Source organism: Myotis yumanensis, unplaced genomic scaffold, assembly GCF_028538775.1.
Source record: "Myotis yumanensis isolate MYYU_CA2020_CCGP unplaced genomic scaffold, mMyoYum1.0.hap1 SCAF_1, whole genome shotgun sequence".
NCBI classification, from domain to species: domain Eukaryota; kingdom Metazoa; phylum Chordata; class Mammalia; order Chiroptera; family Vespertilionidae; genus Myotis; species Myotis yumanensis.
This window is the reverse complement of record NW_027223752.1, coordinates 240,140,735-240,163,550: the sequence shown is the minus strand read 5'-3', so window position 1 is coordinate 240,163,550 and position 22,816 is coordinate 240,140,735. Positions and strand designations below refer to the sequence as shown.

The following is a 22,816-nucleotide window of genomic DNA, read 5'->3' as shown; positions in this document are numbered from 1 at the left end:
AAGGCAGAGGAGGGTGTCCCCGGTCTGCGGGCGGCAGGCTCCCCACGGCCCCAGGGAACTTCCGAGGTCCCCCCGGGGCTGCCACGCCCGGACCCGGGGTTCACTGCGGCTGCCGGGCTCACCCCCTGCGACCCTCGTGCTCAGATGCTGGGCCTCCTCCCAGGCCGGGCCCTTCGTGGAGCTCACGGCTCAGCAAGGCCGCAGGATAGGAGGCAAGAGGCCAGTCCATGGCCGGACGACGTGGAAACCGAAGATAGACCCAGGCCACGAACGGTTACTTCACAGAAAACTGCCCCTGTGTGCAAAGTTAGCACAACGCACAGGGGACGTCAGTGCTAAAAACCACACAACAGAAGCCTGAAGGAGGGAGGCATACCACGCTCACGGACCGGGAGCTCCTCCCAGCCGGCCTCTCCCGGAGGCCCAACACAATTCCTAACCAGAGGTGTTTGCAGGCGCAGCCCACAGCCAGCAAAGCGCCGAAGCCTCGAAGCGATAAAGAGGCCTCAAAACTCAACGTAAAGCCCTGGCTGGCTGGGCTCCGTGGATGGTGTGGGCCTGCAGGTGAAGGGTGGGAGGTTCAATCCGTCAGGGCACACGCCCAGGTTGGGACTTGATCCCGGGGGGGGGGGGGGGGGGGGGGGGGGGGGGGGGGTGCAGGAGGCAGCCCATCAATGATTCTCGCTCATCATGGATGTTTCTCTCTCTCCCCCTTCCTCTCTTAAATCAATATAAAAAATATATATTGGGGGAAAAAAACTCAACAGTAAAAACAACAAGAAAAGAGTCCAGTTAGAAAATGGGCAGAAGACATGAAGAGACGTGTCCCTGAAGAGGACATGCAGATGGCACTGGTGAGGCCTGGCTGACATCATCAGCCTTTAGGAAAATGCAAATTAAATCCATGATAAGAATCCACGATCAGACACCACACGCCCTTCAGATTGGCTCAAACAAAAACAGTGGCATCAAGTGGCAAGGTCACGGGTAACTGGGTCCCTCACGCGTTGCCGATAGGATTGTAAAACATGCCCAGCCCGGCTGGTATGCTCAGTGGTTGAGCGTCGACCTATGAACCAGGAGGTCACGGCTCGATTCCCGGTCAGGGCACATGCCCAGGTGGTGGGTTCAATGCCCTGTGTGGGCGTGCGGGAGGGGGATTCTCTCTCATCATTGGTGTTTCTATATCTCCCTCTCCCTGCCTCTCTGAAATCAATAAAAATATATTTTGAAAGATTTTAAAATATTGTAAAATGTTACAGCCGCTGCACAAAATAAAACTTGTAAAACTCACAGAATATGGGAAGGGCATTCATTTGGAGACAATAAGCTTTTCTACTTTTAGTGAAACTTTTATTTAAATCCTGGAGGAGTGGCCTTCAACATAAGCGCCTAAGTTGTTCACATTTCGCATCCCGGTCGAGCGCCACTCACAGAAGCCTCACCTGCGCCCAGTTCCGCGTGCACACCTGTGGTCCAGGACATCCTGACGTCTTTTAGTGGCTTTCACGTGGAAAACACCTACGTCTTGCTTTTCAAATTACATTTCATGGCTCGTTTAAAATAAAGCCGGCACGCACCACTACGACTGAGTCGGTTTCCGCTTCTTTACCTCCTTTTTACCGAAACGAATGTAGGCTCCTATCAGCATCCGGACCAGCACAGGCGAGGCTTCTCGGGTGCGTGTCTTCTTCCATAAGCCGTGTGTGCTCGAGAGTAAGCACCTGGGAGCCTCCCTCCGCCCAGCCTGGTGCGAGGATACCCTCCTTCGCTGAGGGCAATGTCGGGACAGAAATCTCACCTTACGGCCAGGTGGTCCGCCCCGACCTGTTCGTTGCTTATCATCGGCTCTTGTCCAGGGAATGTCAGCTATGTGGGGGCAGGCCCCGGTGTGTCCACACCTGAACCTGGAGCGCCCGTGGCTGCGGCTGAGAATAGCAGTGTAGGGGCGGATGACCTTTCTGCTTGCACCCCTCCCTGCCCCCTTCGCCCCCCCGCTGGCCTGCCTGGCAGGTTCTTCACGGGTGACCCACCCCCCTCCCCCACCCACATCCCGGGCCTAACCTTCCGGACCTGATTCCAGAGGCACCCGCCCTCCAGGAGTGCAGGCTCGAGCCACCTGCCTCCAGGTCACGCTGCCGGAAGCCCACACTCACACCACCCACGGCGGGGAGCTGAGTGGGCGGGCGGAATCTGGATTCTCAGGCTCCTCGAAGAGGACACGTGACCCCCTCCTTCTCCGAACAGAGGCCAGTCCGGACATGTCCACGGGAAACAGTGTAGGGGGCTGTCTGAAGGGGGGCTCACTGTGGCCTGCGCTCCCTGCCAGAGGGAAGCCCTTGGGGTTGCCCCTCTCCTCTCTCTGCCTCCAGTGGCGGGGGGGTAGGGGGCAGCACAGGGGCTCACATACACCCCAAGGTATGGCAACAAGTACCCGGGACCCAGGTTGCTGGCCCCTCCCATCGAGGACCCTGTGCTCCCATCCGTCTCTGCTGCTCAGACCCACCGAGCCTGTGAATGCAGAAAAAGCTGGTTTTCTTGCTTTTGTGCGCATGCACGCGTGCGCGTGTGTGTGTGTGTGTGTGTGTGTGTGTGTGTGTGGTGTGAGATGAGCATGGTCTGAGGACTATCTGGAGTCCGTGTCTGTGAGAGTGAGGAAGGGGAGAGAGGGGTACCAAACGTGTGGGGGTCCTGATGGTCCCCTGTTTGTGTACGTGTCTGGCGTGAGTGGGTAGCTTAGTGTGTGTCTGGGGCGTCCTGTGTAAGGCTGTCGGGGTTAATGGCATGTGTGATGTGAGACGGGCCTCTGACTTTTGTGTAAGTGTGGGTGAAATGGTTACCTAACTCTGCCCGAATGGGAAAGACCACACACTAATTCTTCGGTGCACATGTGGGAACCCTGTCCGCTGGGTGTGTGCGTCTGGTGTGAGATGAGTGTGTTCCATCAGAAACTGACGGGCGTGAGATTTCGCTGCATTGCAAGCAGGGAGGTCGGCGACCACAGTCCCCAGAACACACGAGGCCGGGCCAGAGGTTCTCACAGGGGCAGCCACGCCTGCACCTGGTCCCTGCCGTCCCTCCGGCTCCGGCCCCAGGGGTATGCGGGTGGCCGTGGCCCTGCAGTGGGGGGCGTTTCAGAAGAAGAACCCTGACGTTAGGAAACCCACCCATCGCCTTCTACAGAAAGAAACCTCCTCTTTACTCTGGGTCGTGCCTCCAGGAAGGGGAAGGAGGCGTCTTTTCCTGTCTACCCCGGACCGGACCGTCTGGAGGCAAACATGCTACACGTGGCTGCGAATGACTCTGCTCTGAGGACCAGGACCTGCAGACACAGGAACAGGAGGTATCCATGGACAACTGCTTCCCAATCAGATCTGTGTTTTTATTTTGCTAACCCTCACCCAAGGATACTTTTCCATTTATCTTTTAGACAGAGTGGAAGAGGGAGGGAAAGACAGAGAGAAACATCGATGTGAGAGAAACACATCGATTGGTTGCCTCCTGCATACACCCCAACCAGGGCCCGGGCCGGGGAGGAGCCTGCAACGGAGGTACAGGCCCTTGACCGGAACCGAACCCGGGGCCCTTTGGTCTTCAGGCCGACGCTCTATCCACTGAACAGAACCCGCTAGGGCTGGATCTGTTTTTTAAGAATATTTTGAGCCCAGCCAGTGTGGCTCAGTGGTTGAGTAGCAGCCCATGCACCAGAAGGTCATGGTTCAATTCCCTGTCAGGGCACATGCCCGGGTTGTGGGCTCAATCCCCAATAGGGGCTCTCAGAAGTCAGCTAACAATGATTCTTTCGCATCATTGATGTTTCTCTCTCCTCCTCTCCCTTCCTCTCTCTGGAATCAATAAAAACATATTAAAAAATAGAATAATAGCTTTATTGAGATCGAATTCTCATGTCATACAATTCACCCATTTAATGTGTATGGGTCAATAGCTGTTAGTATATTTGCAAATATGTGCAACCATAACTATGACCAATTCTAAAACGTTTCATCGCCCCCAAGAAACCTTGTGCCCATTAGCAGCCATGCCCCATTTCCCCCAGCTTTCCAGCACCACCCGCTCCGGCTCAGCCCGCCCTCCCCCGCAATCGCTAATCTGCTCACTGTCTCTTTGGATCTTGGATTCTGGACATTTTATATAAGTAGAATCATAATATGTGGTCTTTTGTGCCTGTTTTTCTAATTGGGAAAATTGAGTATAATGTTTTCAAGGTCCATCCATGTTGTAGCATGTATCACTACTTCCTTTCTCATTTTTTGCCAAATATTTCATTTTATGGACTTACCACATTTTACTTATTTATTCATCACTTGATTGGCATTTGACTTGTTTCCAGCTTGAGGCTACTATGGGTTTTGCTACTATGAACAGTGTCTTGGTTTTGGGGTTGGATGTGTTTTCTTTTCTTAAAAAAAAATTTTTTTTTATTGATTTCAGAGAGGGAGGGAGAGATAGAAACATCGATGAGAGAGAATCATTGATCAGCTGCCCCCTGCTCTCCCCCTGCTGGGGATTCAGCCCTCCACCTGGGCATGCGCCCTTGACCAGAATTGAATCCGAACCCGTCAGTCTGCAGGTGGACACTCTATCCACTGAGCCACACCAGCCAGGGCTGGACGTCTGTTTTCCTTTCTCTTGGCTCTGTACCTTGGAGTGGGACTGCAGGGTTGTACACTAACTTTCTGAGACACTAACCGACTGTTTCCCACAGATGCACCGACCACATCTCCCGGCGGTGCCTGAGGTTCCAGTCTCTCCACACCCCTGGCAACACTTGTCTGCCTGTCTTTTGGTCACAGCCATCCCAGTGGGTGTAAAGTGGTATTTCACTGTGGTTTTGATTTGTGTTTCCCTGATGACTATGTTGAGCATTTTTTCATGTGCTTAGTGGCCATTTGTGTATTTTCTGTAGAGAAATATCTATTCAGATGATTTGTTCATTTCTAAATTGTCTTTTTATTGTTGAGCAACAGCTTATAATTATTTAGTTTCTTACATATGCTTTATGGGTTCTAGGTACCAATGCCTTGTCAGATAGATGATTTGCAAAATTTTCCTCCCACTCTTTGGGTTGTCTTTTCACTTTATTTTTTTTAAATATATTTTTATTGATTTCAGAGCAGAAGGGAGGAGATATAGAAACATCAATGATGAGAATCATTGATCGGCTGCCTCCTGCACATTCCCTAATGGGGATGAAGCCCAAAACCCTGGCATGTGCCTGTTGGGGTCCAACCCCAACAAGTCCAGGGGTTCCCAAAGGTGTGGACGGAGTCGGCGAAGAATGAAGGACACGGAGACAGCGTTCAGTTGATCAGCAGCCTAGCCAGGATCTCCAGCGAAGTTCTGTCCAGGATCTCCAGCCAAGTTCTGTCTTTTATTGTCTTGTTACATCTGTATTTATACCAGTTGATTTTAATCCTATCAATTTCTATTCCAAAGGTTAGGGCGTCTCTTATCTCCATTCCAGGGAGTAAAGATTATATAGCTTAAGGGTGATTGTTCGTAGTTAAAGTGATTAACTACCCACCTGGCACTTAGTTAAGGGGTTTTATTCCCTCCCTAACTAGAGGGAAAAATCCCTACCTGGGGAAACAACCTTTCTCGGAGAGGTGACCTTGGTTAAAACACATAGCACTAAGAAGGGGAGCAAACATATTAAGAACATTATGCCATATACGCCAGGTCCCTTGGAAGATATGCTGTGCAGATGTTTCTTCCCTGCAGCAACTGTGTCAAGCAGCAAGGATGGACCGACTTCCGGCATGTGCCCTTGACTGGGAATGGAACCGTGACCTCCTGGTTCATAGGTCAATGCTCAACCACTGAGCAACAACAGCCGGGCTCTTTTCACTTTCTTGATGGTGTCCTTTGAGATAGAAATTTTTTGTTTTGATGATATTCTTTTTTTTAAATGTATTTTTATTGATTTCATAGAGAGAGAGGGAGGGAGAAAGAGATAGAAACATCAATGATGGATAGAGTGTCGGCCTGCAGACTGAAAGGTCCCAGGTTCGATTCCGGTCAAGGGCATGTACCTTGGTTGCAGGCACATCCCCAGTGGGGGGTGTGCAGGAGGCAGCTGATCGATGTTTCTGACTCTCTATCCCTCTTCCTTCCTCTCTGTAAAAAATCAATAAAATATATTAAAAAAAAAAAAAAGAAACATCAATGATGAGAGAGAATCATTGGTTGGCTGCCTCCTGCACGCCCCACACTGGGGACTAAGCCTGCAACCCAGCATGTGCCCTGGCCAGGAATCAACCGTGACCTCCTGGTTATAGGTCGATGCTCAACCACTGAGCCACGCCGGCCGGGCTATTTTGATGATATTCTATCCAGTTTTTCTTTTGTTGCTTGTACCTTTGATGTCATGTCTGAAAGGGTGAGGGCTAGGCCCTCCATCTTGCCCCAGGTTAAGGGCTAGGCTCTCCATCTTGCCCCAGGGTAAGTGCTATGCCCTCCATCTTGCCCCAGGGTAAGTGCTACGCCCTCCATCTTACGTTGGCCATGTGCTTGGCAAGGAGCTTCTTCCCAGAAGTCTAAGCCTCTGCTAGCCACACCCAGGAACAAGACACCGACTTGCACCTGGCCAATCGGCAAGGCCACAGCCCTTTCTCCTCCCCTTACTCCAACCCCCTATAAAACCCCTCTCCACACAGAGTTCTCTCTCTCTGCTTCCTGCTGCTGTGTCGGCGAGGTGGGGGAGCCGAGCTAGCTCAAATAAAGACTCTTATGCTTTTGCATCGGACCTGGCTGGCTCCCTGGTGTGGTTTCTTGGGGATCCTGAAATCTGGGCATAACAATCTTGGGGGCTCTTCTTGCTCTCTCTCTCAGGGTTCAGCCACCAGAAACATCTGGTGAGATTTCTGTTTGTCTGCAATATAATGTTGGCTTTCTCCACTGTGTTTTCCCCCAAATAAAACCCTGGTGTGGTTTCTTGGGGATCCTGAAATCTGGGCATAACAATATCTTAGAAACCATTGCCTAATCCAAGGTCAAATAGATTTATGTTTATGTTTTCTTCCAAGAGTTTAATAGCTTGAGCTCTTCCATTTAGGCCTTTGTGACCCACTGGAGTTAATCTTGTATATGGGATATGCTAAGAGTCCAATTTCATTCTTTCACATGTGAATATTCATTTTTCCCAGCAACACTTGTTGAAAAGACTTCTTTCTCCATGGAATTGTCTTAGCACCCTTCTTGAAAACCAATTGATCTAAATGTCCGGATTTATATCTCAATTCTAATCCATTCACCCACATGTCTCTTCTTACGCCAGCACCACACTGTATTGATTACTGTAGCTTTGTGGTAATTTCTAAAGTCAGGAAATGGGAGTCCTGCAACTTTGTTCTTCTTTATCAAGATTGTCTTGGCTATTCTGGGTCCCTTGAATTTGCATGTGAATTTAGGCTCAGCATGGCCATTTCTGCAGAGAAACCAACTGGGTTTTCATATGGATTGTGTTGAATTTGTAGATCAAATTGGGGAAAATGAATATCTTAACAATATTGTGTGCAATCAGGGTGGTAGATATCTTTCTATTTATTCAGGCCTTCTTTAATTTCATTCAACAATATTTGGTAGTTTTCAGAATCTAAGTATTGCACTCTTGTTACATATATTTGCAGGGCTGGCTCCCTCTGTGTCCCTTCCGTTCCCATCCACCTCGGCTTCCCCACCCAGCTGCTTCCCTCTGTTATTGTCCCTGCCCCAGTGTGGACCCCACGGGGATGGAGAAGTCACGATCACTGTTTAAAGCTCCAGGGCGGGGCCTGCGCAAAGGTGGACACACGGACGAGTTGTGGGGTCAGTCCTGCTACCCATCGTCCAGGAGCCAAAGGTTCACAGGGCCCCTGACTGGTGCACGGAGGGCGCTCCGGGCTAGTTGCCAAGGACAGGAATGCAAGAACGACACCGCCTCCGCCGGAGGAAAGCCTGGCCCAGGAGCAGCAGAAATCGGCGTGTGCTGCCTGCAGGGGCCCAGATCCCGCAGGCCCCGGGGCTGCTATCCCAGCGCCCACCAGGACCCTCCGGGGGGCCTCTGCCAACCCCGCCCCCGCGAGGCCCCGCCCCCACACGGTCCCGCCCCCAGGCCCCGCCCAGGCCCCGCCCCTTCCAGACCCCGCCTCCGCCAGCCCCGTTCCAAAGTCCCGCCTCCGCTCAGCTCCGCCCCGCTCCGCCTCTACAAAGCCCCACCTACGCCCAGGCCACGCCCCTTCCAGGCCCCGCCTCCGGCCTCACCTCCCCGACTCCTTGCGGGTCACACGTGCCCAGGGAGTCCTCCGCAGAGCCCCGCCCCGATGCTCCCTCAGGCCACGCCCCCGCTGGTCTCGCCCGCAATCTGACCACGTCCCCGCCCACGCCCGGCCCCTAGCACCCTCCCCTCTCCCGGCGCCTCCGAGCCCCGACAGAACGCGCCTGCGCCCTTTGGCCACGCCCCTCCCGCCCCCGCTCGGCCCCGCCCCCTCCCGGCTGCCGGGTGGGAGCTGGGCCGCGCAACGCGCATGCTCCAAGCGCGGCGCCCCTGACTCGGCGCTCGGCTCCGCTCGGGCATTTCCGCCTCTTTGTTTTAAACTCCGGTCGGGTTTTTTTCTCCGGCTCTTGGGGGGGACCCGGAGGGAGCGGCGCCCCCTCCCCTCCCGGCGCTGCCCCCGCGTGCGCCCCGCTCGTCCGCAGCCGAGACGGCAGGTCAGTGAGTCCGCGCCCCGCCCGGCCTGGCCCTCGGCGGCGCCCGGTGCTCAGGCCGCGGCCTCAGCCGTGTCCGGGCCCGGGAGGCTCCGAACCCCGGCCCGGCCCGCAGGTCCCCGGAGGCCGGACCCCAGGACACGCCGCCAGGGAGGGCACCGCGGGACCTGCGAGCGCTGGGCTCGGGACAGTCGCCGAGAGCGTCCCCCGCGCGATGGGCATCGAGGAGGGTCCGCGACCAGCTCGGGCCACGGGGAGTGCGGGACCTGGAACCGGGCGGACCCTGGGACGGGGCCGGACCAGGGCGGGCGGACCCTGGGAGGGGTCGCCTGGGAGGTCTGCACCTCGGACCGGCCGTGGGAAGGTCAGGACTCGGGGTACACCCACTCGGAGGTCTGGGACCCCAGATCGAAAAGGCCGGGTCCTGGGACAGTCCTGTGATCCTGGGACCTGAGACAGCCCCTCCCCGAGGCCGGACCCCCGGACGGTCCCAGCAGGCAGGGCTTGAGCCCTGTGACAGGCTCTGGGGGTGAACAGGGCCCCACAGGCCCCTGAGGAGGTGGGGTGCTGGGACAGGACCATGAAGGCCAGGCTCTGGGGGAGAGGGGGCCGGGACCCCAATAACAGCTGGGCCTGGAGACAGGTCTCGGGGAGGCCAGGACTCCCGACAAGGGGCGAGAAGCGCCCAGGCCTCACTAGTGGGCCATCCGGGCTGCCGGGACCCAAGCCAGGCCCCAGGAGTTGGGGGCCCGAGACCAGACCCAGGGGTGCCCCAGTCTCCCCAGCCCACTTAACTGGACCCCGTGCTACGAAGGCCCTGGAGCATCAGGGACCCTGGTCACCTGGGCCCCACAGGTGCACACCCCTCCCTGAGGCCCTGACATCCGAGCACCGGGCCGGCCTGCAGACCTCTGACCTCTGACCTTCAGCGGGTGCCGCCTGGCGGGTCTCGGAGGCAGATGTGAGGCAGGGTTGGGGCCCATCCCCCTGGCACTGGGGATTCAAGAGGGGCTCCTGGTCGGCGCTGGCCCCCTGGCCGTCACTGTGCCCACTCCCCAGACCCAGAAAGCTGCCCCCTCTTCTCCCAGCCCCTGAGCCTGCGCTGCTGGCCTTGCCTTGGCCCCGTGGTCAGTGCCTGGCACTTTCATACTCCTGCTCTCCTCTCCCTCTGGTGGTGTCACCAAACTCACCCCATTCTCCTGGGCGTGGGGATGCACCCCCCGCCCCCCATCCTGAGTCTGGAGGTGTTTCCTGTGTCTAGGAGGTTCCGGGAGGGGTTTGGGCCTTCGCCGTGTGTGTGTGTGTGTGTGTGTGTGTGTGTGTGTGTGTGTGTGTGTGGAGGGGGGGGCAGTGGGCCGGGGTGCATGTTGGGTGACTCGGGCACCTGCCCCACTTCAGGGAGGACACATGTCACAGGACTTGGGAGGGGGCCTTTGCCTCCCAAACCTGTAACTCAGGCCGTCATCTAGAACTTGCCTCTCCGCTCCGTGAATTCGCAAGCAGTGATGAAAAAGCAGGGTGCGCCGAAGGCTGCTCGTTGCCTGGGAAGGGCTCCAGGACGTGTCCAGTAAGATGCGGGGGGGGGGGGGGGGGCTTAAGAGAAGGGAAGGCCCCGCAGGCAGGGACCTCGCCCAGCCCCAGGCCCAGCGCTGGCCGCCTGGCGCGAGGTCAGCAGGCGGCACTGGACTGAGGAGTGCGAGGAGGAGCAGCGAGAGCAGGAATGCTTGTAGGAAGATCTGCTGCCTTGGGCGGGAGGTGAGATGTAACCCTGACCCGGCCGCCTGGGCTCCCAGGAGAGGTACTTGAACTGGTCCGTTCAGTGTTTCATCTCGTGCCCCAGCGTCACTTGGTTACTCAGGGGAAGCGCGTTAGGTGGTCACTGTGGTGTTTCCTAGGGCCAGGAGGAGTCCGCTTAGAAGCGTGTATTTCCAGCTAGAACCACACGCCTTCCTCAGCGCTGACTCTGATTTCTTTTAAACATACACTTTGCTTCATTTGCTCTGCGACGTTTTGGAAAAGGCTGCGATATTTTGTTGGGTTAGGCTCTTTACTTCCCCACTTTTGGATTTTTTTCTTCTTTAATTTAAATTCTTTATTGTTTAAAGTATTGCATATGTCTCCTTTTTCCCCATTGACCTCTCCCTGCCCCCCCCCCGCCCCCCCCACACACACTTTTGGATTTTTAAAGGTGTGATCGTGCCGGTGGCTGTATTATTTATATATTGCTGTCCAGCAAATTACCCCAAAACTTGGTGCCTTGGGAGAGCAGCAGTTACCACCTCGGGTTCTGTGGGCCAGGGGTCCGGGTGCCGCTCAGCTAGGTCCCCAGCCACTCCTCAGGCTGTAGCCAGGGCGCTGGTGGGAGCTCCGCGGGGGCGGGGGGGGGGGTCTGCTTCCAGGCTCACTCACGAGAGGCCAGCTCCCTTCACGTGGGGCTCCCTTCACGTGGGGCTCCCCATCCGGCAGCTCAGAGGGAGCTAGAAGGAGGCCAGTCCCCATGACCTAATCTTGGCAGTGACATCCATCCCTTTTGCCATATTCTGCCTGTTAGAGGCACAGGGCCCAGCCCACACTTGAGGGAAGGAACTCCACAGGGTGTGGGGACGAGGAGGGGCTGGGATCACGGGGGACTAGGAGTGGCTGGGGTCACGGGGACTAGGGGGGGTTGGGGTCACGGGGACTGGGGGGGCTGGGGTCATGGGGACGAGGAGGGGCTGGGGTCATGGGGACTAGGGGGGGGCTGGGGTCATGGGGGGACTAGGAGGAGCTGGGGTCCCTGGGGGACTGGGGGGGTTGGGGTCACTATGGGACAAGGAGGGGCTGGGGTCACGGGGACTAGGTGGGGCTGGGGTCATGGGGACGAGGAGGGGCTGGGATCACGGGGGACTAGGAGTGGCTGGGGTCATGGGGACTAGGAGGGGCTGGGGTCACGGGGACTAGGGGGGGCTGGGGTCACTATGGGACTAGGAGGGGCTGGGGTCACGGGGACGAGGAGGGGCTGGGTCCCTGGGAGGAGGTGGAGCCTGCACTGGCCGGGTGTCAGCTAACACAGGGCCTGCACCTGAGAAGCACCCCAGGGAGATGGGCAGAGCTGCATGCAGAGGGTGTGCTCGGAGCGGTGTCTTCAGGACTGGCCGCTGGTGTGATGCGTGAGCTGCCACGGAGGGAGGGTAAGCTCCAGGTGGGGAAGGAAGGTCTTCCCTGGAGCAGAGCACAAGGCCCGCAGATTAAATCCTGGGTGTGTGTCGGTGGTCGGATTCGTCGATAGCGTCAGGGCAACAGTTCTTGCTGTTTCCAGATCATCGTTTCATTCCTGCCAGTGGATTTGCTCCAACAACTGTAAACTGGCCTTTGTGAGAAGTTTCTGTGAGATGTGAGATCCCGAAACGCCTTGGGTACTTGACCCTTGTAGGAAGCAGTGGTTCCAGAGCCCTGTGCGGGCCGACACTCAGGGCCCGACGCTCAGGCCGCAGGGCTCCCAGCGCCGGCCCGGCCGGGCACAGGCCCACAGGGGCTTCCGGAAGACCTGTCGCGAGCCCGTGAGGGAGGCATCTGGTGAGGGGATTAGCCCTTTGGGCTGTGTGATTTGGGTCATAGAGCAAGGTTTGTTTTTGGTCTATACTTTTATTCTTCAATCTGCTGAATGGCTGGGTTGGTTATTTCATTGGAGCTTTGTGTGGCTGATGTTCGGAACAGGATTTGAAGTTGAAAATGCAGCTTCTCTGTGGTTTGCTGTTGGTGTTGGGACCTGCCCTCGGGTCGCTGTGCTTCAGAAGATGGAGCCAGTCTCCTTCGGTCCAGCAGCTGATAGATAGTTCGCCATGGAGTCTCCTTTCCTGCCGGGCGTGCGCTGCTCCCCGTGGAGCTGACGGGGCCAGGTGACAGCGCGGGGAAGGCGTCCCGCGTGGCGAGGGCGACCGCCTTAGACACATGTTCAGGACTGTCCGCTGAGTGAAGCGCAGCTTTCCCTCAGGGGAACGAAAACTCACCAGAATACGGGTTCTGAAAGCCAAGGGGGAGGCTGGCGGGATTGGAGGAGGGCGGGCGTCCGGTGTATACGGCGAATTCAGGGCGGGAGGGTAAGTAGGTTTTTTTTGCAAACGTATCAATATTTGTTGGACTTTGCTACATTGACAGCAGATTCCAGATGTTTAGTAAGAAGTACGCGAACAGCAGGCAGCTGCCCGAGACCTCCCTGCAGCCGCTCTGGCGGGTGTTGCAGGTCCTGTCAGCTGCTCGGGATTCTCAGCAGGACCTGCCGTCCTGCTGCTCAACAGAGAATAACGGGAGCTGTTCCCTGCCCTGATCCGAAGGCGTCCTGATTCCCGAGCCCGCAGGCTGGCTCCGCCCGCCCGGCCTGCCCCACTCCCCGCTCACCTGGCCCACGGGAGACCCAGCACAGCCGGTGCCACGTGAGGGGCACGAAGCTTAGCCTTCCCTCTTCTCGGATGTCAAGTCATGTCACCTTACTTTTCTTTCTTCCTTTTTCTCTTTCTTTCTTTCTTTTAAATACATTTTTATTGATTTCTAGAGAGAAAGAGAGAAGGAGAGAGGGCTAGAAACATCAACGATGAGAGAATAATTGATCGGCTGCCTCCTGCACACCCCACACTGGGGATAGGGCCTGCGACCTGCACGTGCCCTGACGTATTCGAACCGTGACCTCCTGGTTTACAGGTCGATGCTCAACCACTGAGCCACGCCAACTGGGCTCATCTTACTCTTCTACCCGTGTTTTATTTGGGGAAAACACAGAGGAGAAAACCTGCAAGGATTATACAGGGAGCACCTTCTCCCCTCCCCCGCCAGGGCAGTCATTGGTTGTCTTGCCACAGTCGCTTCATGCCTTTCTCATACTCACTTATTGTCGGATCGTGAGAGGGGCTGCGGCTGACCGTGCATTCGTGAGGGGATTCAGGCAGCAGGGCCAGGAATGGGGTCTCCTCAGGTCTGTGGGGCCGTCCTCACACGCGGGGCTGGTGGCACTTTTTCTCGAGTCAGCTAATAGCCTGCCCACCTCCAAATCTCCCGGTGTCTCGACAACGTCTTTGGCGGCGATTCTCCCTTCCCTGACACCGGCAGGCTCCCAGCGTGGCCGGGGCCGGGCCCCTTCCTGTCTTTCCATGTCAGGCTCCCACTGCCGCCGTGTCATCGCTGGCAGACCGCCTGTCCGATTTCTGGTCTTCACTGGGGTGCTGTCCCCCTGTGCTCTGCACTGGGGAGTGCGGGAGAGGCAGGTGCTTCGTGCTGTGCTGTCGGGGTCATGCCATCCGCGTGGGTATCACTTGGGTTGCGCTGCTGGCCACACCTGTCAGCCCCCGATTTCCAGGGCCCTGGGGCGGGAGGAGCCTGCCGGGGAGCAAAGGCTGTCAGGACAGCCCTGGAGTCCCGCACAGGAGCCCAGAGCCGGGCCTTTGTCTGGCGACCGACTTGCACTGTGTCTCGCTAGAGGCTGAACCCCTGGCCCTCGGGCCCGTTCAGCGCAGGAGCATCAGGGGCCACTCCATCTTTTTCAGGGGCACACCCCCGTCCCACCCGGCGGCTTCGATGCTTTCAGCTGACTCTGTACCCACTGAGTGGGTAGAAGGTGTTTGAAGTCGTTCATGGGAACATGACTTTTGCTGTCGAATAAAGTAACTGCCTTTCCTTGCACAGAGATGGGCCTGGCAGGAGGCAGTTAATTTTCCCGGGCTTTTCATCCGGGCGCCTGGCGAGGCCACAGCGATCAGATGGGGCGTCTCAGTCCGCCCGGCTGCCCTAAGGCAGTGTCCCAGGCTTCCCGGGTCTGAGGTCCGAGATCCTGGTTCCGGGCGAGGACCCCTCTCGCTGTGCTCACTGATCCCAACACGGGACCCCGCCGTGCATCTAAGCCTAATCGCCCCACAGTTGGGGGCCGGTGCAGTGCGTACCGAGGGTTTAGCAGCCTGTCTCTCGTCTCCAGGCCTGGGAGGCTCATCGCCGAGGGAAAGTTTTACAGAGCTGGTGGCCACTGTTTTCCGTGCTTGGAAAACTGGCTCTTTTGCTAGGAGCTGCCCTGCTTCTAGAGACTGTTGCCTTTGTTTTCTGTGGCTGCATAACGAATTGCCACACACCCGGTGGCTTCAAAGGGCCCCCACTCACTCGCCACAGGTCTGGGGTGGCACAGTGGGGCTGGCTCGGGCCACAGGAAATGGCGTGTCAGCCGGTGGTGGCTCTGGTCTCGGGCCCTGTCCCTCTCCCTGTGCACTGGCTGGAGCAGGGCGCCCTCAGCTCCCAGGGCCCAGGCCTGTGCCCTGGGCTGTGGCAGCTGACATGGCGCTGCTTTCTGCCCGGCCAGCAGGGCTCCTCCCTCTGACGGACCCTCTCACCAGCCAGAGAGAACTCTGCTCCCGAAGGCCTGCCACGGGGTCAGGCCACCAGGCTCTGCTTTTTTTTTTTTAATGTATTTTTATTGATTTAGGAGAGGGAGATAGAAACATCATTGATCAGTTGCCTCCTGCACGCCCCCTACTGGGGATCAAGCACACAACCCAGGCACGTGCCCTGACCGGGACTTGAACCGTGACCTCCTGGTTCATAGGTCAGTGCTCAACCATTGAGCCACGCCAGCCAGGCCACTTTTTATTTTTGTTTCTGTTAATCCTCACCTGAGGATATTTTCCCATTGATTTTTAGCGAGAGTGGAAGGGAGGGGGAGAGAGAGAGGAACATCCATGTGAGAGAGGCACAGTGATTGGTTGCCTCTTGCACGTGCCCCAACCCCGGCCAAGGATCAAGCCTGCAACCAAGGTGCATGCCCTCAACCGGAATTAAGCCGTGACCCTTCAGTCCATGGGCAAGTGCTGTACCTACTGAGCCACATCGGCCAGGGCTATTCTTAATTCTCTACGTTTTTTAAAAACTCAGGAATGGAGCCCTGGCCAGTGGTTCAGTGGTTAGAGCACCAGCCAGTGCACCCAGTTCGATTCAGGGGTGTGTACCTGGCCCCCGTTGGGGCGCCTGCAGAAGGCAACCAATCAGTGTGTCTTACTCCCATCGATGTCTCCCTTTCTCTCTCTCTCTCTCTCTCCCTCTCTCCCAAATACTGGGGGAGAGATCCTTCAGTGAGGATTAACAAGAACAACAAAAATTGGGAATGGGTAATGAATTTCATCAAGGGATTTTTTGTGTGCACTGGGAGATCTTATCATTTTTCTCCGTTTGGTCACAAATTACATGTATTTCTTATACTCAGTCCTGTACTGGGATCAACCCGGCTCGTCGAGCAGGACCTGCTATCCCGACGGGCGCGGCGCCTCCTCGGCTCTGTCCACCGGGGGCTCGGTCTGCGATTCCCGCCGGCCTGGCCGGTGTGCATGCCACGGTAGCTTCCTAAGACGAGGTGGAAATTACTGTCCTTACTGCTGCCCCCAGGGAGTTGCTTGAGATGGGGGTCGGGAGAGCCGCTTCCAAGTAGTTACCGAACTTTCTGGGTTTCTAGGTTTACAGCCTCGACCAGGAATGTATCGGTTTTATACAAATTTGCAACTTTACTGGCACAGACTTGTCCATACTATTCGGCTGTTGCTCACGTGTCACGTTTTTCAGTGAAGCGTCATGGGCACCCTGCCCCGCCCGACTCTGACTCACCTGCCGGCCACCTTCCGACCTGCCCTGCCCACTGCGGTTACCGGTTCCCGTCGCTGCCTCTTCCCCGGGAAGTGCGGCCCAGGCACCTGTGCTTGTCTGCCGCTGGCAGAGGCCGGCACTGTGACGGGGTAGGGAGCCACGGCCATGCCACCCTGCTGGGCAGGGGGATGTGGCCGGCACTGTGACGGGGTAGGGAGCCACGGCCACGCCACCCGTGCTGGGCAGGGGGATGTGGCCGGCACTGTGACGGGGTAGGGAGCCACGGCCACACCCCCCATGATGGGCAGGGGGATGTGGCCGGCACTGTGACGGGGTAGGGAGCCACGGCCACGCCACCCTGCTGGGCAGGGGGATGTGGCCGGCACTGTGACAGGATAGGGAGCCACGGCCACGCCACCCGTGCTGGGCAGGGGGATGTGGCCGGCACTGTGACGGGATAGGGAGCCACAGCCACGCCACCCGTGCTGGGCTGGGGGGTGTGGCCGGCGCTGTGACGGGGTAGGGAGCCACGGCCACACCCCCCATGATGGGCAGGGGGATGTGGCCGGCACTGTGACGGGGTAGGGAGCCACGGCCACGCCACCCGTGCTGGGCAGGGGGATGTGGCCGGCACAGCCTTGTGCAAGGGCCCCCAGGCCTGCATCTCCCTCCTGCCGCCCTCCCCCCTGCCTTTTTTTGTGAAACTTAATTGAGCTTCAAAGAGTAGTTAATAAGAAATGCAGTTATGGGAAAGCTTGGAGTGCAGATGACAGAGATGGGATGTAATGTGAACATCGGGCTGGCGTTTCTCTGGCCCGTGGCTCCCAGGCTGTGTTTATCCTGTTGTTCAACCCCACGCGTGCGTTCTCAGTGGCGTTAGGGCTGTGACTTCTGTCCCTGGTCCTCCCAGAGCCTCGGGCCACTGGCCCACCACTGCCTTTTCTTACCCGCCCCCCTGGCTCCTGTGGGGGCAGGGCCGACAGCACCGGTGACGCCTGTCTGTCTCCACAGGCCCCAGCATGTAACGGAGGGTCCCGGCCGCCCATCCAGGTGAGAGCAGCACGCACGCGGAGGGGCTGTGGGGACCTGCAGCCACAGAAAGGCGGCCCTGGGGCTCCTGAGAGCTCAGGGAGCGGCCGGCTGTGCGCGGAACCACCTGTTCGCCGGCTAGTGCGGTGGGCTCCGTCCGCTGTTGGCTCCGGACTCCGAACAGCCCAGCAGAACTCCGTGCAGGAGCGCGTCACCCAGGCGGGACTGAGCCGGGCTGTTTCTGTGCAGAAAATGGAAAAGGAGCAGAGGACGGAAGGAAGGCGCAGGGGTGGAGACGCGGAGTGCGGGGCGCGGCAGCCGGGGCGTCTCAGCGGCACAGCCGAGGCCTGAGCGCCCATGCAGAGGGAGCGGCGGACCCAGGCGTCTAGAGGAGGTAATCGTGGGGCGTGCTCAGGGATGACGTCATGGGGCGCTCACAGGGATGGCGTCATGGGCGGTGCTCACAGGGATGGCGTCATGGGGGCGACGCTCACCGGGATGACGTCATGGGCGGTGCTCGCAGAGATGGCGTCACAGGCGGTGCTCACAGAGATGGCGTCACGGGCGGTGCTCACAGAGATGGCGTCATGGGAGCGACGCTCACAGGGATGGCGTCATGGGGGCGACGCTCACAGGGATGACGTCATGGGCGGAGCTCACAGGGGTGACGTCATGGGGCGGCGCTCCGGGACTGAGGGTTGCTCCCCACTGAGGCTTCCTGCCTCCGCCCTGGACAGCACCTGTGAGAGGCGCCGCGAGGTGAGCGCTTGGAGTGGGCGCAAAACTGCAGCCCCGAGCTGCTGCCCCCGGTCCAGGCGGACAGGCCCCTCCAGTGTCGGTGTCCAGTGCGCAGGGTGCTCAGGGCCACCTCTGCCCACTGGTGGTGACAGGCGTCAGGACAGGCGGTCCTGTCTCAGATGCGGAGGTCAGTGGGCACAGGGCCTCCTCTCCAGCCGGGCGGGCGGCCTCAGGCGGCGCTGCGTCCAGGCCCCTGTCGCTCTGGCCTTTTAGGACCTGGTGGTGTAGAAAGTGACCGTCGCGGGCACTGTGTCCCCGGGCGATGTGGGAGGCACACCCGCCATCCTCCTGGTCCCCCTGGGCCGCCGGCACTCAGGAGGTGATGTCTGTGGGGTTCCCCGCCCTGTGCCCCACTCTCCTTGGTGGCTGCTTGGTGGGGGCAGGACTGTGCCTTTAGAGGGGAAGGGGCCTGGCCCTAGCCCAGGTGTGGTGCAGCCTCCGCCCTCCGCATCCCGAGGCTCCTGGAGGGACGGCCTGGACTTCCTGTCTCTGGAACCTGAGCCTTGATGACATGCACCGGAACGTTCCAGATATTCATTAATGTGCCTTTTCTCTTGCAGAAGCCAAAGATGTTGACCAGAAAGATTAAACTCTGGGACATAAACGCCCACATCACCTGCCGTCTGTGCAGCGGGTACCTCATCGACGCGACCACCGTGACCGAGTGTCTGCACACGTGTATGTGAGAATGTTCTAGAGCGTGGCCTCTGACAGCGTGTGCGTGTACACACGTGCACACGTGTGTGAAAATGTCTAGAACGTGGCCACTGACGGTTACTAGTCAGCTGTTCTTTGATACTTTGGCTTTTTTATTAACCAAAAGTTTTAGCTCAAGTACAAGGCAGGACACAGAAGCAGGAATAAAAACGATCTTGAGGATACATCAGAAAAATGCTTTCAAAGTAAAAATACTGTGGGTGTTTCAGCAGAGATACCGTTTCAGGAAGCTCAGTCTGGGAAACGGTGTGATTGATTGAACAGACAGCTGTCACGTGGACTTCGCTCCTGACGGGCAGAAACGCTTGTTTTCTTGGACGTTTACACGGAGGGATCGCTGGCCCCGCCTGATGCGGTTGAATGGAGGGCTGTTGGCTGTTTGTAAGCACAGCCTCACCTGGCAAGCAGACAGCATGGTTCCCTGGAGATGCAGTTGTTCAGGGCATGGCAGGCAGGATCTCAAACTACAACGAACCTGTAATACCTGCACATTTACTTTCTCTAACTTTTTAAGTTGACTTTAGAGTGAGGAAGGGGGAGAGAGACATCGCCTGAGACAGAAACATCAATTGCTTGCCTCCCATATGCTCCCCGACCAGCACATGCCCTTGGCCAGGAATCGAACCCGCAGCCTCTTGGTGCACAGACGACGTGCCAACTGAGCCACCCGGCCGGGCCTTAACTTTTTCATCCTGTGTTTTTCACTTGAGAAAGTAAAATATTTTCCAATTTTAAGAGTTTTTTATTTAAAGTGAGTTGTATTTGTAGATAATGGGGGTATAATTTATGTTGTTTTTACTGAATTTCTGATGCACAAAAGAAGTCCTGTGAACTCTCAGGCCAGCATAGCACTGGACCGCTAGCCTGAGTGAGACCGAGCTTTCCCCGCTCTGGCCTCTGCTGCTCCTCGTCTCCTCACGAGGCAGCAGGGGTGCGGAGGCAGCAGGGGTGCGGCTGACAGCGCCGGGCGGGGGCTGGGGGGAGGGCTGGGCCCGGGCGGCCCGGGTAACTCTGCCTCCGCCCGCAGTCTGCCGGAGCTGCCTGGTCAAGTACCTGGAGGAGAACAACACCTGTCCCACCTGCAGGATCGTCATCCACCAGAGCCACCCGCTGCAGTACATCGGGTGAGCGCCCTGGGGGGCCACCTGGGGTCACAGGACTTCAGGGCTGCCGTCCACGGGACTGAGGAGTCCAGCAGGCATGAACTCGGGCCACGGGGGGACTTGCTTAGAGGGAACTCGGGCCACAGGAGGCCTTGCCTAGAGGGGACTCGGGCCACAGGAGGCCTTGCTTTGAGGGGACTCGGGCCACGGGAGGGAACTCGGGCCACGGGAGGCCTTGCAGAGAAGTGTGAGGCGAGGCGGTCCTGTTGGCTAACCCGTGCTGCTCTCCCTGCAGGCATGACAGGACCATGCAGGACATCGTGTACAAGCTGGTGCCAGGCCTGCAGGAAGGTGCGTGTGGGGCGCCCGCTCCCGCCCCCGGGTGCCTCTCCCCACAGTGGGCGGGGCAGGACAGGGCTGGACATGAGGCCCCTGCTTCTGGCAGAGCCGCCATCTGTCCCTGCTCTGAACTCACTGGCATCTCCCTCTGGTCTCCTCCGTCGTCTGTCCCTCGTCTGCACCCTCAGCCCGGAAGCCCTGGTGTGGGCGTCGTGCGGCCAGCGCTGTCTGGGCTGTGGGGGCACAGCTGGCATGGGTGCCAGTCAGTGTAACTGTACTTACAGAATTAAAAAGAAACGCTCTGTACTACACCCATCCTGAAAGTGGGAGTGGCCGTTCTTTCAAAAGTTCTACGTAGCCCTGGCTGGTTTGGCTCAGTGGATAGAGCCTCAGCCTGTGGACTGAAGGGTCCCAGGTTCGATTCCAGTCAAGGGCACAGGCCTGGGTTGTGGGCTCGATCCCCAGTGGGGGGCGTGTAGGAGGCAGCTGATCCATGATTCTCTCTCATCATCAATGTTTCTCTCTCTCCCTTTTTCTTCCTCTCTGAAATCAATAAAAATAAGTTTAAAAATAAAAGTTCTGCGCAGTGCTCAAGGCTGAGACTGCCCCCACCTTTGTCAGGGGGTGGGGGCGAGCTCCGTGCCCCACAGGCAGCAGGCGGGCGCTACCTGCTGGCGAGACTCGGGTGCCCTCCACCGAGAGGCTGGTAGGGAGTCCGGAGAGGGTTTTAGTTTAAGATTCAGCTCCTGCCTTAGGTCGGTAGAGAGCGTCTGGGCTTTAATCTGTAAGTCGGGTGTTCAAGTCCTTCCTGTCCCGCATGCATCCGTGCGTGTGGGCGGGAGCAGCGTTAGTCCTGGAACCGGCAAAGTCACTAGAGAGGGTTTTAGACGTGCAGCCGCGGGCAGAGTCAGTCACACCTGGGACCCGTGCGCGTCCTTGCTGGGCCGCTCGGGGGCCCTGGGAACCCCAGTTCAAGGTTATTCTCTTTCATGCAGCTTCCAACTTTGTAATCATCTGTGTTCTTTGTGTGATATTTGTGAATAGAACATTCATATCACTCGTGGCCTGCTCGAGATTAAAGGTTGTTACTGATCTTTCATAGCGGAAATGAGAAAACAGAGGGAATTCTACCACAAACTGGGCATGGAGGTGCCTGGAGACATCAAGGGGGAGACTGGTTCTGCGAAGCAGCACTCGGACCCCCATCGGAATGGTAAGCGACGGATCGCTGTCAGGCTGTTCCTGAGAGCTCCCGTCCCTGTCCCTGTACTCCGTCCCCTGTCCCCCGTCCCCTGTACCCTGTCCTCATCCCCTGTCCCCTGTACCCTGTCCCCATCCTCTGTCCCTGTCCCCATCCCCTGTCCCCTGTCCCCTGTCCCCTGTCCTCATCCCCTGCCCCCTGTCCCCTGTCCCCATCCTTTGTCCCTGTCCCCTGTACCCTGTCCTCATCCCCCGTCCCCTGTACCCTGTCCTCATCCCCTGTCCCCTGTACCCTGTCCCCATCCTCTGTCCCTGTCCCCTGTACCCTGTCCCCATCCTCTGTCCCCGTCCCCTGTCCCCCGTCCCCTGTATCCTGTCCCCATCCTCCGTCCCCGTCCCCTATATCCTGTCCCCATCCTCCATCCCCGTCCCCTGTACCCTGTCCCCATCCTCTGTCCCTGTCCCCTTTACCCTGTCCTCATCCCGTCCCCTGTCCCCTATATCTTGTCCCCATCCTCCGTCCCCTGTCCCCTATACACTGTCCTCATCCCCTGTCCCAGTCCCTCTGTCCCCATCTGCCTCCTCTCAACCCCAAGCAGTTTGTAGTGCAGAGTAATAACCTTTGTGAAAGTCAGTGACATGGTTATCCCTGGGGTTAGGCACAGAGGGCACCGGGGGCATGGCCAGTGGCTCCCGACGCTCCCTGAGTTTGGGGAGTTTTGCTGTAGATGGCAAAGTGGCATGTGGCTTCCGTGTAAAGTTAATGGCATTTAACTCTGTACATCGAGTAACAAGTGAAAGAAACCTCTGGTGCTCTGACATTTTCCTGTGGACCACACAGTCCCTGGGAGCCTGAGGCCTCCCGTGCTTTTGTAACCGTCAGGGGAGGACGGGTGGGCTGCTGTCCCCTCCGCCGACCCTGCTGGCGCCACTGGGCCCTGGGAGGCGGCGGGCGGGAACGTGCTGGGACCCGGCAGTCTGTCCCCGAGGGGCAGCCACGGGCATCTTCATTCCAAAGTGGTGATGAGTCGGCGGCGCGGCTCAGTGGTTGAGTGTTGACCTGTGAACCAGGAGGTCACTGCTCAATTCCTGGTCAGGGCACAGGCCCGGGTTGCAGGCTCAACCCCCAGTGTGGGGTGTGCAGGAGGCAGCCGATCCATGATTCTCTCGCATCATTGATGTTTCTCTCTCTCTCCCTCTCCCTTCCTCTCGGAAATCAGTGAAAATCTATTTTTAACCCTTTGTACGCCATAAGCACCTATAGACGCAGTTAAATTCAAAATACCGTGGCAGGTGGGGATGGTTTCCGTTTTGGACGCATGGCCGTTATCTGGTTA

The 22,816-nt window shown here is 57.8% G+C and overlaps 2 protein-coding genes across 2 annotated transcripts in view; one reads left to right on the top strand and one right to left on the bottom strand.

The window, feature by feature from the left end:
- The window catches only part of SLC49A3 (solute carrier family 49 member 3), an 11,455-nt gene extending 9,970 nt beyond the window's left edge, over positions 1-1,485 (bottom strand). Inside the window, 1 exon segment of the mRNA XM_070399474.1 lies at positions 1,446-1,485. Coding sequence (XP_070255575.1) covers positions 1,446-1,485 — 40 coding nt within the window.
- A 7,072-nt stretch (positions 1,486-8,557) lies between these two features.
- PCGF3 (polycomb group ring finger 3) overlaps positions 8,558-22,816 on the top strand; it is a 30,795-nt gene continuing 16,536 nt past the window's right edge. Inside the window, exons 1-7 of the mRNA XM_070400775.1 lie at positions 8,558-8,709; positions 17,305-17,343; positions 17,572-17,716; positions 18,681-18,798; positions 19,865-19,961; positions 20,236-20,291; positions 21,382-21,492. Of these exons, the coding sequence (XP_070256876.1) occupies positions 18,690-18,798; positions 19,865-19,961; positions 20,236-20,291; positions 21,382-21,492 (373 nt within the window). The 5' untranslated portion in view covers positions 8,558-8,709; positions 17,305-17,343; positions 17,572-17,716; positions 18,681-18,689. The remainder of the gene's footprint in view (positions 8,710-17,304; positions 17,344-17,571; positions 17,717-18,680; positions 18,799-19,864; positions 19,962-20,235; positions 20,292-21,381; positions 21,493-22,816) is intronic.